The sequence below is a fragment of the Leishmania panamensis genome (genome assembly GCF_000755165.1).
Source record: "Leishmania panamensis strain MHOM/PA/94/PSC-1 chromosome 26 sequence".
In the NCBI taxonomy this organism is placed as follows: Eukaryota; Euglenozoa; class Kinetoplastea; order Trypanosomatida; family Trypanosomatidae; genus Leishmania; species Leishmania panamensis.
Window position 1 is genome coordinate 562,895 of NC_025872.1, and position 15,604 is coordinate 578,498.

General features: G+C 53.4%; 3 protein-coding genes across 3 annotated transcripts, besides 1 other annotated feature; all 3 read left to right on the forward strand.

The window, feature by feature from the left end:
* Nucleotides 1-747: 747 nt before the first annotated feature.
* On the forward strand, nt 748-2,388 carry LPMP_261570 (hypothetical protein; the record flags this gene model as incomplete). The annotated part of the gene is made up of 1 exon (XM_010701675.1): nt 748-2,388. One exon carries the CDS (start codon nt 748-750, stop codon nt 2,386-2,388), a length of 1,641 nt encoding a protein of 546 aa, XP_010699977.1.
* Nucleotides 2,389-4,251: 1,863 nt separating this feature from the next.
* Nucleotides 4,252-4,708: a repeat region.
* A 2,341-nt stretch (nt 4,709-7,049) lies between these two features.
* On the forward strand, nt 7,050-9,074 carry LPMP_261580 (hypothetical protein; the record flags this gene model as incomplete). The annotated part of the gene is made up of 1 exon (XM_010701676.1): nt 7,050-9,074. The coding sequence occupies one exon, from the start codon at nt 7,050-7,052 to the stop codon at nt 9,072-9,074; it is 2,025 nt and encodes a 674-aa protein (XP_010699978.1).
* Nucleotides 9,075-10,309: 1,235 nt separating this feature from the next.
* On the forward strand, nt 10,310-11,998 carry LPMP_261590 (proline oxidase, mitochondrial precursor-like protein; the record flags this gene model as incomplete). Its single annotated transcript, XM_010701677.1, has 1 exon — nt 10,310-11,998. The coding sequence occupies one exon, from the start codon at nt 10,310-10,312 to the stop codon at nt 11,996-11,998; it is 1,689 nt and encodes a 562-aa protein (XP_010699979.1).
* Nucleotides 11,999-15,604: the final 3,606 nt, after the last annotated feature.

Below are 15,604 nucleotides of genomic sequence, written 5' to 3' on the forward strand. Positions count from 1 at the left end.
AGGGGGGGGAGGGGGCGAAGGAAGAGTGGACGAACTGCTCTACTGCAGAGGAAGCACCGACGCTTGCATTAACACAACGGCTGGCGTGACAAGAAGGGCGATTCTGCTGCTACTCTCCCCTGCCGACGCTGATGTAGAGTTGACAGTTTGTTTTCTCCCCCCCCCCCACGCACACACACACACACACACTATCCTTTCGACCTTTGAAGATGTGCTTTGGATACGGGCCCCTTCTCCACTCCCCACACGCACGCACCAGCACGTGTCTTGGACAGGGCTCTTTCTTCGCCCTGTCCTCTAGATTGAAGTTCTGGTCGAAAAGAGGCGCAACTACGCACAAACCCACGCACACGGCCTGTATGCACTTGCAGTTTTGTTGCTTTCTGATCTGCGCACCCCTCCCTCTTCTACCTTCCCATGACTCTTTTCCTTCTCTAAATCCCTCTTCCTATTCCTGCTGCTGTTGCCATTATCTTATGTGTGGATGCGTGTCTCTTCGCCTGTGATGCCACACTCACACTTCCGCATCAATGCATACACCTCCCCACTTTCTCTGGCACGTTTGCTTGAGGGTATCGCCGCACTACAGCGACAATGGGGGTCTGTCTCGCCCGCCAATCGGTCGTCGTAGCTGACCCCGCGCCAACGGCGTCGACGAGTGCTATGCACACTGCACTGCCGCTATCTTTACTCAAGGAAACACCATGTGCCTTCTTAACAGCTGAACTACCGTCTTTTAGCTCTGACATGCCATTTTCTAACTATGACTACCATGTCTGGTCGAACCTGCAGCAGCAGGATAAGCAGCCCATGCATGATAGAGTAAATGGCATGCTGCATGAGCAGAGATCTTTCTCCATCGCTATTCTTCAACGCATTAGTATTGAGCGGCTATCTTTGTCTGCAGAGAAGGTATCCTTGCTCGATGACCTGCAGCTGACGAACAAAGATGATGAAGTGAGGTCTGCACAGGGGGCTGCAGGAAAGGGGACTCGCATTGGGAACAGAGGACGACAACTGAGCAGTACCTTGAACGATATCTACTCGCAGCTGAATGACGTCGCGCCTCCCCACGAAGACGAAGCCAAGAAGGACTATCTTAAGCGCATCTTTTCTATAGTTGACTCACAGGGCATGGGGAAAGTGTCGAGCATGCAACTGACGAATTCTCTCTTCAACGATGCGAACCGCACCTCTACCACGGTGATGATGACAGCAGCCGATCACGACAAGGACGGTTACCTTAGCGAAAGCGAGTTTGTCTCCTTCTTAATCAACACAGAAAGTGGAGGGGACTGCTTGCAGGCGGATCGCAATGAGCCAAAGCCGACCCAGTCGAATCCCACCAGTACGAGGAACGACGCCATGTGTGATACCCTTGGAAGTCTCTCTGCTCAACAAACAGCACAGAAAGATGCTCATCACCTGACGGCCCTCAACGATATCCATATGCACGGCATCGAGGTGACGAACCTGTGTAGCCAGTCGAGCCGAATTAAGTGCATCGCCCTCTCACCGGATGGCAAGCTGTACGCTGTGGCGCACCGGCACGACAGTGTGGCGCACGTGTACATGATAAGCAACGGCGCTGAGGTGCGACGGCTTGTGGGTCATCAAGGGCCGCTGCTAAGCATTATCTTCTCTCCTGATCGAAAGCATGTTATGACGGCAGCACGAGACAACTTCATGGTCTCGTGGGATCACACGGTTGGACTGGAGTGCAGCTTCTCCGAGCACCCGGGAATCGTCACGGCAGTTGCGGTGAGTTGTGACAGCCAGTTTGTCTTCAGCGGGTGTCAGGATAACCTTGTGCGGAGAATCACGGCTTCCAAGGCTAAGATACGGGCAGTACTGCCCCATATCCCGTGTAAGACCCCTGGAGTCATTGTAGCGCTCGCAACGCAGAGCACCAAGAACGACGTCGTTGCCTTCTCCCGTAGTTGCGACCAATGCGCGTACATCGCCAATGCCAAAAATCTACAACTCGTTGCGCAACTTACCGGACATGAGTCGCTGGTGTGGAAAGCCTCTTTCAATGCGGATGATAGCATGTTACTCACCTGCTGTGAGCGGAAGATCATCGTGTGGGATGGGACGGACTTCTCTTCCGTCAGAATATTCAGTAGTGTCGTGGTCGCGACGCCAAGGTCTGCGGATGAGGTACTGTGGACAACAGCTGTGTTCGCGTCACAGGAACACTGCAACTTGCTCTTCTGCTTCAACTCGGTCGGACAGATGCATGTGCTGGACTGCGATGCTGCGGAGATGGAAGAAAGCATCATTGATATCCAGATGCGCTCCAGCGTATACACGACGTCAATCTTTGTAGGCGACACAATGGTTTGCGGAGACAACTACGGCAATGTATACCGAGTCCGTATAACTTAAACATGTGGCCCTAGGGTGCGAAAGAAAAGAATGATATTACCCTTTTCACACACACTCACCCGTACACAGCTAGTTCGTCTCTTTTCTTTGCTGTTTGCAATCCCTGTCTTATCATATGAACATAACGACACATATACACACTGACGTACGTACCAGGAACACGCGCAGCGCCACTATCACATGCGGAACAGCCACAAGAGAAAAAGAAGCCGATCGAATCGGAAAAGAATGGCTGTACGCGTGTGCGTTTGTTTCGCTTGGTTGACGTAGATGTCGTGTTCCTTGGTGTCTATATGCCTCTCTCTCTCTCTTCACCTCACTGTGTGTCCCTCAGTTTTGTATGTATGTTTATCGTCACTGCCGTTTCGGGGAAAACGTTACTTCTGTGCACTCGTATGCTCCGCTTTTCGTCCGCCTCTTGTTTCTGTGCTCTTCTCTCTCTCGACCCCTTCTTCCTTACATCTTTCTGTGTCATGTATCGTTGCGGTGGCGTACTCGCCACACGCACACACACGCACATTCCTCGCTTTTTAACTTGATTTTGTTGTTGCAGCATATCCGCTCCATCTCTTAGCTTCGCATGTCCATATCCATTCCGCTTTCGCTATCTGTTCATTCGTGTTATGCCTTTTTTTCCTGTTGCTCTTCTGATTCCTTTTTGCTTTCCGTTGGTAGACACTTCCTCTTCCTCCCTCCTCCTCACCCCTTCTCCTCCCACAACAAGCGGCGTGGTCATACTCGCTCCTACACTCCGTACCTCATCCTCCCCATCTCACCCACGCACCCGCGTCTTCCTCCCTTATCATGTTGTCCACACACATACACCTTCGCTGCCCCCGCCACCACCAGGCCCCCCTATTCCATTTCTCTGTTTACTTTTTGGTAAAGAGGGGGAAAAGGGCAAACGGTGCGATGAAATAGATACGAATCGGAGAGAGTGTGGGCAATGGAACACTTAGTCGGCAGTGTACCGCTCCTGGATACAAGGCATGCATGCATTTGTCTGTGTGTGTGTCTGTGGGGGGTGGGGGGTGCTTGTGTCTCTTGCAAAGACCAACTTGGTGCCGAGGCGCATGAAAAAGAGCCGAAGAGGCTGAGGAGGCGTTGCGGCGGAAAAGGAAATGGAGAGCGGCGATGGGGACGCAATAATAAGAAAAGCAGCAGCGAACACATCTGTTCGACGTCATTTCCTTTTTCTTTCTTTCTTTCTTGGTTCGCTTTTTCTTCCCTTCCCCCGCCGCCTCCCCGCCTCCCCCACACTCTCTCTCTTCCTCTCTCCACCCGCCATACGTTTTTTTTTTCGTCTGTCCGATTGTGTGTTTGTGTGTTCGTGAACACCACGACGACGAGGGAAAACAAAAAAAAGGAAGACAAAACGTTCTTCTGCTGAAGGGAAGGGGGGAGAAGAGACTCACAGAAAGAGAGAGAGACAGACAGACAGACAGACAGAGAGAAGTGCTCTTTTGCTTAAGGCATACCACACCACGCTCATACGTCTCTTGAAGTGGCACATGCGGAACTGTACCCCTCCCCCTCCCCCTCCCCCTCCCTCGTGTGTGGACTTACCGCTCTTTCTGGACATCGGTCTTCTTTGCGCGTATGTGTGTGTGGGGGGTGGGGGTGGGGGAGGGGGGGTATGTGTCTCTCCCAGGTGTTTTTTTTTCGGCTTCGTACGGACGTGTATATGTACTGTTCCCTTTGCTTCCTCTTTTGCCATTTTACTTCTGTCCTTTTTGTGTTTGACTATCACCATCACATCTCCGCTTCGCTTCTCCCATGTCATTTTTGTATAGGCACCTCTCTCTTCTACACTACTCCCTCCATCGCGGCGTCTTTCCCTCACCTTTCCCATCAACGTGTGAACCATGATGACGCTGGCCACCTCAGCGCGTGGCATCCAGCGTCCTGCGCTCCCACCCTGCGGCGTGAGGAAGCCAGGCAGCAGCCCACCCCCATCCCTGCCAATGCCGCGCCACCTCTGGCGGTGACAGGGCCAAGCACCTGTGGTGCTGGGAGGTCAGGGAAACTCACCCCTACTGCTGTCGGTGGTCAGGTCGCGCGTGGCGTTGCGTCGGCGCGATCTGCGACAGTGAGCACGTTTGCGTCATTCACATGATGAGGGGAGAGTGGATGTGGTTTGGGGCAGGGGCCGTGCTGAGATGACTGGGTCGGCGCACTGCAGTAGTGCATGGATCTTCGGCTGCTTCGCGCCAGCCGCTGGGCGTGTGTCTACAGCTGCATTGCACCACGCAATGGGCGTGTGACAGGTCGGGTAGAGGGGAAGGTTGACTCATGCTCTAGGGCAGAGTGGACACGTTGACGGTAAAACAACCATCAAAGAAGCAATTCAGAGGATCTCTTTTACATACGTGGATATGGGGAAAGGCCCATACGTGTCTTGTGCGTGAGAAACCTCTTCTTTCTGCTGATGCCGCTGCCCCTTTCACTAAAATAGAAGATGGAGAGGCAACTCTTGTGCAGGTCATATAATAGGCAGTGCAGCCACCAACCTGTGTGTCTGCTACTCGCGCCGGTGCCATGCATGACCCCTTCCTTCTGCTGACCCACTCTTCCAACTCCTATTTACAATCACCTTACATCTCCTCACAGGCACTCTCGCATGCGCAGAAATGCACACTTCTCACCCACTTGGCATTGACCCTCAATAACCCCTCGACCTTCGATTTTCTTTCAGCGGGTTCTGCTCATTTTTCGCTCTCTCATCTCTCTCTCTCTCTTTGAGTTCTCTTGGCTTTACGTTCTTGTTTCGTGGTGCCGCTTTTCATTCTTCCTCCTTCAGATGCAGCCACAGCCACTCGAACACGGCCAACCGCCATCACAGTAGTGTCAGCAGCAGGCAAACATGGCATACACCCCGGGCATGTACGCTCAGGCGCCCTATCGAGGGGGCCAGTATCCGCAAGGAGCCTACCCTCCGGGGCAGTACCCTCAACCCTCGTACCCACGCGCCCCGTATCCTCAGGACTCCCTTCCTGCGGCACAGTACTCGCCAGCTCTCCGGCACGGATACCCGCAACCACAAGGCCACTTCCCGCTCACCCCATGAGTCCTGGGTATCTGCAGCCGCCTGCGTACGGTCATCAGTAGAACAAGCACGACAAACTGAAGAAAGATAAGAAGCACAAGGTATCGCACGACTATCGGAGTCGTCTTCGAGCTTCACCTCCGGCTGACGCTTCCGCTAGTGTGCAGAGAAGCAAGCCGCCGTGGTGGATACCGCGCCCCAGATGGCGACGGAGGAGGGGCTTGTATGCACTTTTTCTTTCTGCACTTGCCGCTGTCTCCATTCTCTCACTTCACTTGCTTTTCCCGACACCCGCTCACTTTTTCTCGAATTTTCTCCTCCGTTATCTTTCGACAACACGGCTTGCTCGTCTCTTGAGAGGTGGACCGTATCAGCGGCGGTGAGTGGTAAGATGCATCTGCGCATCCGTGTGTGAGAGGAGGGAAGTCGAGTGGTTATGTGTAGATCCTCATGGTAAACGAGAGATGGAACGTTGTTGTGCTTCGTGTACGTCTTCTTACGCCTTCAAAAGGTATTTTCTTTGTCTTTGCAATGGCGTGCAGGGGATGTGGCTGCCGCCTTTTCTCTCTACACTCGCGTCCCGTGCGTCTCTTACCCCCTGCTCCTGCGTTTCCCGTTTCCACGGCCCTGTATTGCTCCCCCAGTGTCACAAGGACAAGTGTGTCCACTCGATAGGGGGTGTCTGTGGGGACGCTTCTGGCTACCTACTTTCCAAATAAGAGGAAAGGGGAAAGTGGAAGACCTGATTAGCAAAGCCGCGTTGCACCCACATACAAGCATGTAGATGTACGACCACTAAACACAAGCGATAAAAAAAGAGGAAGGCAGATAGAGGTGTGTGCTTCCCTATCGGTGTGTCTGTGGGTGTCAGCAAATGGCTTGTCTAGGACAGAATCTCTTGGCCTCCCTCCCTCACATCTGTGTTTCTCACATGGTGCTATGACTGCATGTTGCACAGTGGTAACGATGCCCTTGTGGATGGCGTGCTGCTAGGAGCTGTAACTCTCCTGCTGTGGACGCACGCAACCACCATCCCCTTCTCGTTGTGGTTGATAAGTTGTTTCACCTCGCCTCGTCGCGTCTTCGAGTTGGTCACTCACTCTCCGTCTCTCCATCGCTCCCTTCATCACTCTCTCCCTCCCCGCATAATCACCCAGCGGAGCATGTGTGTCATTGGATGGCAAAAGAGAAGAATTCGCTGGCTGTGCGCACGCGTAGGCGTACAGCCCACTATCTCTGCTATCTGCCCCTCTTGAAAGGGAAGACAAAACCGACGAAGAAGCGCATCACCAAACAAGGAAAAAGGTGCTCTCTCTCTCTTCCTCTCTTCCTGTGCGTGTCCAACGAATTTTCCTTTGCCTTTGGCTTTTTTTTTCCTCTGAGTCTTCCGCGGATGGGGCGGGGGAAAACCGAGGCCGGAACGAAAAAAGGGCCCGCCGTCCGTATTCGTCGCGCCCCCCCCCTCCCCCCGTCTGTCTGTCTGTTCGTTCATATTGTCCCCCTGACGCCTGCCACACCAAACATTCGTCGACACTCTTTTCCTTTTCTCGCTCTTTCGCCTTTAGTAATTTCATAGGGTGGGCCTATCGGGTAGAAGAACACCGGACTGACTGCAATGGAAGCACTCGTAGAGAGCATCGTGCAGGGTGACGCGCGGGACGAGCTCACGGCAGCACAGCTGCAAGCCCTCATTGGGCTTTTCACCTCAACCTCTGAGGCTCTGTCGCCGTCCCACGCGCTCTTCCGCAAGCTCTCCGCCACCCTTACGGCCCTCACTTCCCTAGAAGGCACATCTCAGTGCATTCGGTTGTGCCTCCTCCTATGTAGAGAGGTGTCGCACCGCAAAATCATTTCTGCACTTATAGAGGCGCACAACATACAGGTGGAGTCTATGGCAACGCTGAGCATCTCTGAACTGGCAGCATCGCATGTGGGGCATCGCAGCAATACCACGTACGAGACGACCGAAAACCTCAGCTTCCTGTCTCAGCTGGTTCTCGTCATGGTGGCCTCGGCAGAGTCGAGGATGAAGTCGTCCGATCTCGTAGATTTCATTGGTGCCGACGTCGAGAGCACGGTGGAAGTACTGGTGTTCTGCTACGGAAGCGTGTGCGGGGCCCTTCCAGGAGTGTCCGCCGCCGCCTCCGGACTCTACCAGCTTCATCTGGTCACCCGCCTCGTCGAGCTCCTTCGCGGGCTTACGTTCTGGACTACATATGAGGAGCTGCACTCAAGCCTAGGGATCGGCAGCAACGCGAAAAGGACGCTCTTGCAGTCCACTGGTAGCGTTTCGATGAGCACCCTCTCTGGCCCGTTTCGCCACCACGTCGGCCAGCTCATCTCCCACCTTGTGGCGTACAACTTCTTTGATCCCATGAGTACGTACCTGTCGCGTGCCCTCGGCGAACATCTAGCATCGCCTAGCAACTGCGGCCACAGCGACGGTGACGGGGAGACTGGGGTAATGGCATTGTCCTTGTTGCGCAACCACCTCCTGCTTCTCCAAAGTCTGCTGACACTGACAGACCAATATGCGCTCGTTCTGCGCAAGGCGCTGTGCCGTTGCGGGCTCCTCAGCAAGGTATGCGGCCCTCTCCTGAGCGTCTTGTGCAGACCACAGGTATCCCTACCTGGAGAAGGGTCTCTACTCGTGCAGACGGTGGCAGTCGCGGCAACATTGACGTACCACAGCGGCGAATGTCACCAGTTTTGGGTCAAGAATAGCCACGTACTGGTGGCACTCACAGACCGCTCCGTCGCCATGATAGAAAGCTGCTGCATTGAAGACCCGCGCACATCTGCTGAGCTGGTGGCACAGCTGGTGCGCCTCGTCGTAAACTCGAACTCCAGCGATGCTGTGGCGCCGTTACTAAAGATGTGGGAAAGCGTCCTCGACTCCGGTGGCAAACACTATGTTGCTTGCAGCCTCAGCAATCCCAAGAACCGTAGCCGCCAGCTTGACATCAGCAGTCCGTCATATGACGCACTGCGGTGCGTATTTCGCGTGGACACCACCGCCCCACCGCCATCGCCTCTCGCCGCGGGGTGTAGTACTGCCGACGGCCCACTTCGTCAACGAAGACGAGGTTGTGGCAACCAGAGCCAGCGAAGCTTGAGCCGCAGACGAGGAAAGGGAGGCGGCGGGCGCACTCGCAGCCGTGGCAGAGCACCCTCAAGGCACCTTCGCCGCCGCGGTTCACGACAAGCGCGTCTTCAGAAACGCTTTCACCTCCTGGTGCAGCGCGCAACGACCACAACAGCGGCGGCGCAGGAGCAGGCTCAGGTGCAACTCGACGCCCTTGATTTGGTCAGTGATTCCTCCTCTGGAGAGAGCAGCAACAACACGGCAGACGCGTACGAGTCGACTTCTGCTCACCAGGTGGACTTGTCACGCTGGCGGAAAGGCCCACCCCCGAGAACGATCCCCGTCCAGTACATATGTTCTCTCTCCCACTCATTGATTCGCTCGGCCCCGGTGTTGTCATCCACCGGCTACCTCTTCGACGAAGACGCCATCATGGACTATCTGCAGTACTACGATGTCTGCCCCATCTCTGGAGCGCCGATGTCGTGTGACGACTTGGCTGTGGATACAGCGCTCAAGGAGGAACTTTGGAAGGTTCGAACCAATTTCATGTAGTATTTCAGCCTGTTCAGTGCGTACTGGCACTTTTTTGGAGGATGGTGATCTGCGCACGGAGGCACAAGTAGTGCCGCAAGGAATCCGAGTGGACGCACATAAATGCCAACACACGCGCTCCTCTTGCAACGCTCCTAGACCTTCTCGGTAGGAAACACGCGCCGCCGTTCCCCTTTTCTACCGACAAACTCCTCCCATCAAGACCACTGCAATCCCGCCCTTCCGCCCCCCTCTCGCTCTGCTCCTCTGCCATACTCATTCACCCTCACCACCTCTACCAGATCTTCTTCGTGTTGGAATGAGGGGAGGTGCCCTTTCAATGTATAGCTATTCGATATCAGAGGAACGAGGGGAAGCGCAACAACAACAACAAAGAACTCAAAAGTGTAACGGACACAGTCTATGGCTGCCTCTCTCTTTCAGTGTGTGTACCTGTGCTTCGTGTTTTCCTTTCCTTATCGCTGGGCAGGACATGCGCTCCTCTTTACAGCTGTGGAAATATAGAAAAAAACAACTTAAAGGAAAAGAGCGGCAACTTAGGAAGCAGACTCCGCCCCCCCCCCCCACCCCTCGCCACCACCGCCCCCATCCTTGGCTCATCTCAACCCTCTCTATATCCCCCTCCTCTGTGATTTTCGCTTGGTGCGCTACCATGCGTTCTGAGTTTCCGTGTCTCTACGATGCGTCTATACACCATACACACAAAAATGTACGCGGCCCTACCTAAACTCGGGGGGAGCAGATGTCGCACGTACTCTCTTGCTCTCTCCTTCGCTACCCTCCTTTTCAGACAAAAGATTTACATGAGTGAATTTGTCTTGCCTTGGTGTTGTGTCGTCTCCCTTCTTCTGCCCTTGTATCATCATTGACGTAGAAGCGTGTGCGTGTGCGTGTGCGTGTGCTTGAGTGTGTGTGTGTGTGTGTGTGTGTGTGTGTGTGTGTGTGTGTGTGTGTGTGTGTGTGACTCAGTGTGTCTCCCACCACCACCACTGCGACCCTCTCGCTCTTGTTTTTGTTCGACACGCCGCACTGTTAATATTAACCCGTCCCCCTCCCGACGAAAAAGGGGAAAAAAAAACGAAACGAGGAAACGTTCAGTTTTAGGCAGCCAGTCGCCTTGCTTTCTCTTTCCTGCTGTGTCTGTGTCTGTGCTCTCACCGCCTCATCTCTTCTCGTCATACCCGACGCTGTCATATCCGTTAGTCGCCCGCCCGTCACCTTCCCCCCAAAAAAAAATGCGTCGCTTCTTCCCTCTGTCACCGGCCGCGGTAACACATGCAGGCGCGGCCCGCCACTCCACTGCAATGATGCAAAAAGACAAGCTGCTGAAGCTGCCAAACTTCAACGACGACACGACCTACCGCCAGCGCTCGACATGGTACTTGATCAAGGCGTTGGTGGTGCTTCGCCTGTGCAGCGTAAACTGTTTGGCAACGAACTCGGTGTCGCTGATGAAGCACGTGGAGAAGATCCTTGGCAGCAAGTTGACATATGACTTCCTCGTCAAGAAGTCCTTCTACAACTACTTCTGCGCGGGCGAGAACGACCAGGAGTTGCGCGACACGGTGCACAAACTTTCCCGCAACAACATCGGTGCTGTGCTCGACTACGCAGCGGAAGCGGACACGGAGGGCTTCGCACCGGAGCCAGGTGTGGCGTCCGGCCCCGATATTTCAATGTCTAGCATTGTAGCGAAGCCCAACGTCCACTACCCAATGGACGAGGGGTTCTTTGACGAAAACATGAAGCTCTACATGATGAGCATCATGCACGCCTCGCTGTACAGCCCGCGAAACGCCGCCGGCGTGACTGCCGTTAAGGTGACGGGCATGTGTGACCCACAGCTCCTTGCCCGCGTATCGGCGCTGCTCATGTCCGTCCATCAAAGCTGGTGCAAACACTTCACGAATGAGGAGTTACTGAAGCTGGAGGAATGTCGCGTCGTCATGGGTGTGAACCGCAAGCACCAGCTCTTCATCACCTACGACCAGCTGCGCGCCGGATTTGATAAGTATAATCCCGCCAACAAGCTCTCGGACACCCAGTTCGAGGAGATTACGGCGGCGCTGGACCCCCGCAAGGCGGGCAAGGTGAACTACTTTGAGTACAAGGAGATGCTGACGAATGCCCTCATCGCCCTGGAGCCGACGCCGGTGCAGCAGGCGCTCATTGAGGGACTCCCGCAGATGAGTGCAAAGGAGAAGGAGCTGTGGAAAAATGTCAACAACCGACTCTCGTTGATCGCCTCCACGGCGAAGGAGCTCAATGTCCGCATGCTTGTCGACGCAGAGCAGACCTTTTATCAGCTGGCCATCGATGCGATCGTGGCAACCCTACAGAAGACCTACAACACAGATCTACCGGTGGTGTACAACACATACCAGTGCTACCTGACGTACGCAGAGGACCGCATTGACAACGACCTCGTTCGTGCTCGCCACATGAACTTCCAGTGGGGCGGCAAGATCGTGCGTGGAGCCTACATTGTACAAGAGCGCGCGACGGCGGCCCAGTACGGCTACACCAGCCCCATCTGGTCCACCTACGAGGAGACGAACAAGTGCTACAATGCCGCCGCGAAACGCATCTTCGACACATTCGAGGCGCAGCCAACGAAGAAGCACGAAGTCTTCTTTGGCACCCACAACAAGGAGTCCCTAGAGGTCATCACGGCCAGCGTCTTGAAGCGGCCGGGTATCGAGTCTCGCGTATCCTTCGGGCAACTGTTTGGGATGCGGGACAATCTGACTGTGCCTCTCGCCCGCGCCGGTTTTCAGGTCTACAAGTACGTGCCGTACGGTCCCGTGAAAGAGACAATCCACTACCTCGGCCGCCGCGCCGTGGAGAACGCGTCGATATTGACGACCGGCGACAACGAGACGGTGATGATGAAGAAAGAGCTAAAGCGTCGCTGCGGTTTTTAATCGTGGACGGACTCACACATGCATGCGCAGTGGCAGGACCAAGAAGGATGCATACAGTCAACAGAAGTGCAGAAGGAGCCCCCTCCTCTTCCTCTCCCTCCCTGTGTGTCGCTCGTACGTAAATATCTGCATCTAAGCGCGTCCCTCTCTCCCTATGCCCTTCCCTCCCTTTGCTTTGCTCTCTCTTTTTTTTTTTGCTGCTGCTGCTTCATTTGGGGGAGGGGAGCTGCCCTTGTTGCTGTCTTTCCGTGGTTTGCATGAATGCCATCTCGGTTCTGGCTCCGCTTTCTCGTTCTGCTTCGTCTCCTCCGTTCTTCGTCCTTGAGTCTTCTCCTCTTCCTCGAGCGCCTCCTATTTTTCTGTTCTCGTGTGGGTGGGTGTGCCATCCACAGACTTGATGCGGGATGGGGTCGCCATTGGAAGTGGGAGAGGGAAAAAAGCCCAGGGCGGAGTAGGGCGGGGAAGTTCATTAGGGAATACTGAAGCAAAAGGGAAGAAATCGAAGGATCGGAGGAGATGTGATGGAGCAAAACGGCGAGGGGCACTTGTGGTGTGGTGTGGGGTGGGGAAAACAAAAGCGCATCGCGCTGCAGCCCCCTTTCTGTTTTCCCCTTTCTCTTTCTCACTCTTTTTGGCACCCACACCCACATACACACACATCTTCAGTGTGTGTGGGTGTCCATGTGAGGTGTAGCGTACTAACTGCTCTCTCGTCCTTTCCCTTTCATTTCTCTCTTTTTGCGGCTTCCCCCTCCTCTCCCTTTGTTACCTCCTTCTGTCGTGTTTTGTACGCCAAATCTATTACACCTGTATCAATAGACAGGCACTTCTCTCTCTCCCTCTCTCTCTGTGTGTGTATGTGTGTATGCGAGCGACTCAGTAACCACTAAGCAAATGATAACGGAGAACGTCTGTGCATATCACACACAAGGCGCACACGCGTCAAATGTCTAAAACCGTGCGAAGAAGCACGCGTCACCTCGAAAGGAGAAAAAAAGAGAGACGTTGATGGACCTCGAGAAAAAAGTGCACTTACACACAACTGCGTGTCTTCTCTGCTTCAGTCGCTTTTCTTTTCTTTGTGTGTGTGTGTCGCGTATGTAATGCGATTGCGCCTCTTCTTCGTGTGCACTTGTTTGTTTCTTCCTTCGTTCGTGTAAGCATTTATGGGCTTGTCTAATTCTTCTTTTTGGGTGGGTGGGCGTGTGTGTTGTGCGTCTCAGCGTGCGCACCTTTATCAGTGTGTCTCTGTCTAATGAATTTCTGTAGGTCTTTGTTTTGACTGTTGTTCTTGTCCTTCATTTTTGCTGTGAATCGCGTCTTTCAGCGCTCCCTCAGTGTAAATGAAGTTGCATGTGCACATGCTCACATACACGCTTGCACAGAACCGAACACACACACACACATGCACAAACAGAGTTCTCACTCAGCCGACTAAGCCAATGTCAAACACCTGGAATGTGTGAAGCTCCCTTTTTGGACCTCCTTTGTTTTTGAAATGCTCGCACGCGTCTCTCCTGTTGTTGTTTTCATTTGTTTACCCCCCCCCCCTGAACGATTCGCTCGCTCGCTCTTTCTACCGGGCACTCATTCCTCTTTTGTTTTTCGCTTATGTGTATGTGTGCGTGTGTGTGTGTGTGTGTGTCTGTGTAACTGTGTTGCTGATGCTGGTGGTGATGCATCATCAAAGATGAGCGTACATGGAATGGATTAGATACACACACAATCTCCCTCTTTATGTATGATCTACTGAGTTTGAAGTGAGTGACCAGGGGAGAAAGCGAAAGAGAGATGACCAGAAGGTGAGGTGGTCTCAATTCTGACGAAGAAAGGAGAATGGTCTTAGAAGAGAAAAGGGCAACGACTGAAAAACGAAAGCCCATGGAAAAAAAAGAAGAGAGCAACAAGTGTACACGTATAAAATTAAAATATAACACAAAACGAAAGACGTGTTGCATGCCCTCGCTATGTTCTCTATCTTTTCACGCATGTTATTCCTCTCTTTTTGTTGCTCTCGTTACTCACCTCTCCTCCTTAAGTCTCTCTTCTCTCAGCCGTTCGTTTTAAGCTAATGAGCCAAAGACCGGATAAGCTGAAAAGTAAAAATCAAGCAAACTGTCGAGTACTACCGTGTTGTTGGTTTCTCTTTCCTCAGGCTGTCCTTTATTCCCTCTGGTGATCTTCGTGTTTTTTGTGTTTCTTCTGCCGCCGTTGACGTCTCTCTCTCTCTCTCTTACATTCCCTCATTTCCTTCTTTCCCTCTTGACAATGCGTCTTCTCTCGCTTGTTTGCGTGTGTCCAGACCATCTCCTTTTATTTACTCTTTCGCCTTTTGGTTTTCGTGTTTTAGATTGAGTCTATCCCAGCCACCACCCCCTCTCTTCTAAGCCCCTCCTGCCTCCGCATTTCCTCTATATGCGTCGGTGTCCGTGTGCGTGGGTGGGGAAGGGGGGAAAATGGATCCTGTGTGCGTCAGAGACACGAATCACAGTGCAGGTAACGTAGATCTGTGCGGATGGCTGTATGTGGTGGTCATTTTTAACGCAGACCTACACTTGCACATTTACACACATGTGCACCAACAATTAAGTCCACCGCCGAGTGCATTGTTTTGGCATGTGTGCCTGTAACGCTCTTCGCCAGCAAATCCATCCCGACAGGCAAAGGTTTAAGTGCTGCTACACCAAGCACCACCATGATCACTGTAGCGCACACACACATATATATTCACTCGCACATATCAACCCTCTCGATCTGGCTGCTCAGCACCAGCATCACCATTTGTTTTTCTTCTTTTTCCCTGTTCGTGTCGTTCTGTTGCTTCATTCAAAGCGCTCCCCTAACCTCCACCCCCCCCCCATTCCCGCTCTCTCTCTCTATCCTGTGTGTGTAGTATGTGGCTCTGCGTGCATGGGTGTAGATGCGTCAGTCTTTCCGCCTCTGTTCAATTTGTGGAGAACTTGCCTTCGCAAAAAACATGGGAGCAACTCTTTTGTTGCCGTTTCAACTCCCCCCCGTTCGCAGTGACCCCGTTCTCTCTCCCTCCCCCTCCTCTGTGGCCTTCAGCTGAGATGCCATTTCTTGCTCTTCTTGGTTTCCTTCTCGCTCATTCTTTCCATCTGCCTCTAGTTCTATGCCAGTGAGACTCAAGGGAGCGAAAAGGAAGGCAGAGAAGACGCCATTCAAACGGCTTCGAGTAGAGGCTCCCCACACATGGGGCAGTTCTCCGTCTTCCACGAGGAGAGGGCCATCTCTCTACGTTATCAAGTGTGTATACGCTTGTGTGCCCAACGTAGTGGGCAGGAACGTGAAGCAACAAAGCAAAAAATAGCACAAGACCATCACCTGATTCTCCCACCCCTCCACCTCTCCTCCCTTTCCCCTAGCCATCAGCAGCCGTCTTCCATCATCTGCGTCTCTCTCCGCACATGGATATGCACGATACAGGAACAAAGGAGAGAGCGAAAGGGAGGCAGCGGCAATGTAGATGACTCATGAATGGGCATCTGACTCGTGAAGATGCGCGAGCGAAAGAACGTTGTCTGGCAGTCCTTCATCACGGCATCGAGGAATAAAAATGAAAGAAGCAGCCAATGCATGCTTGCT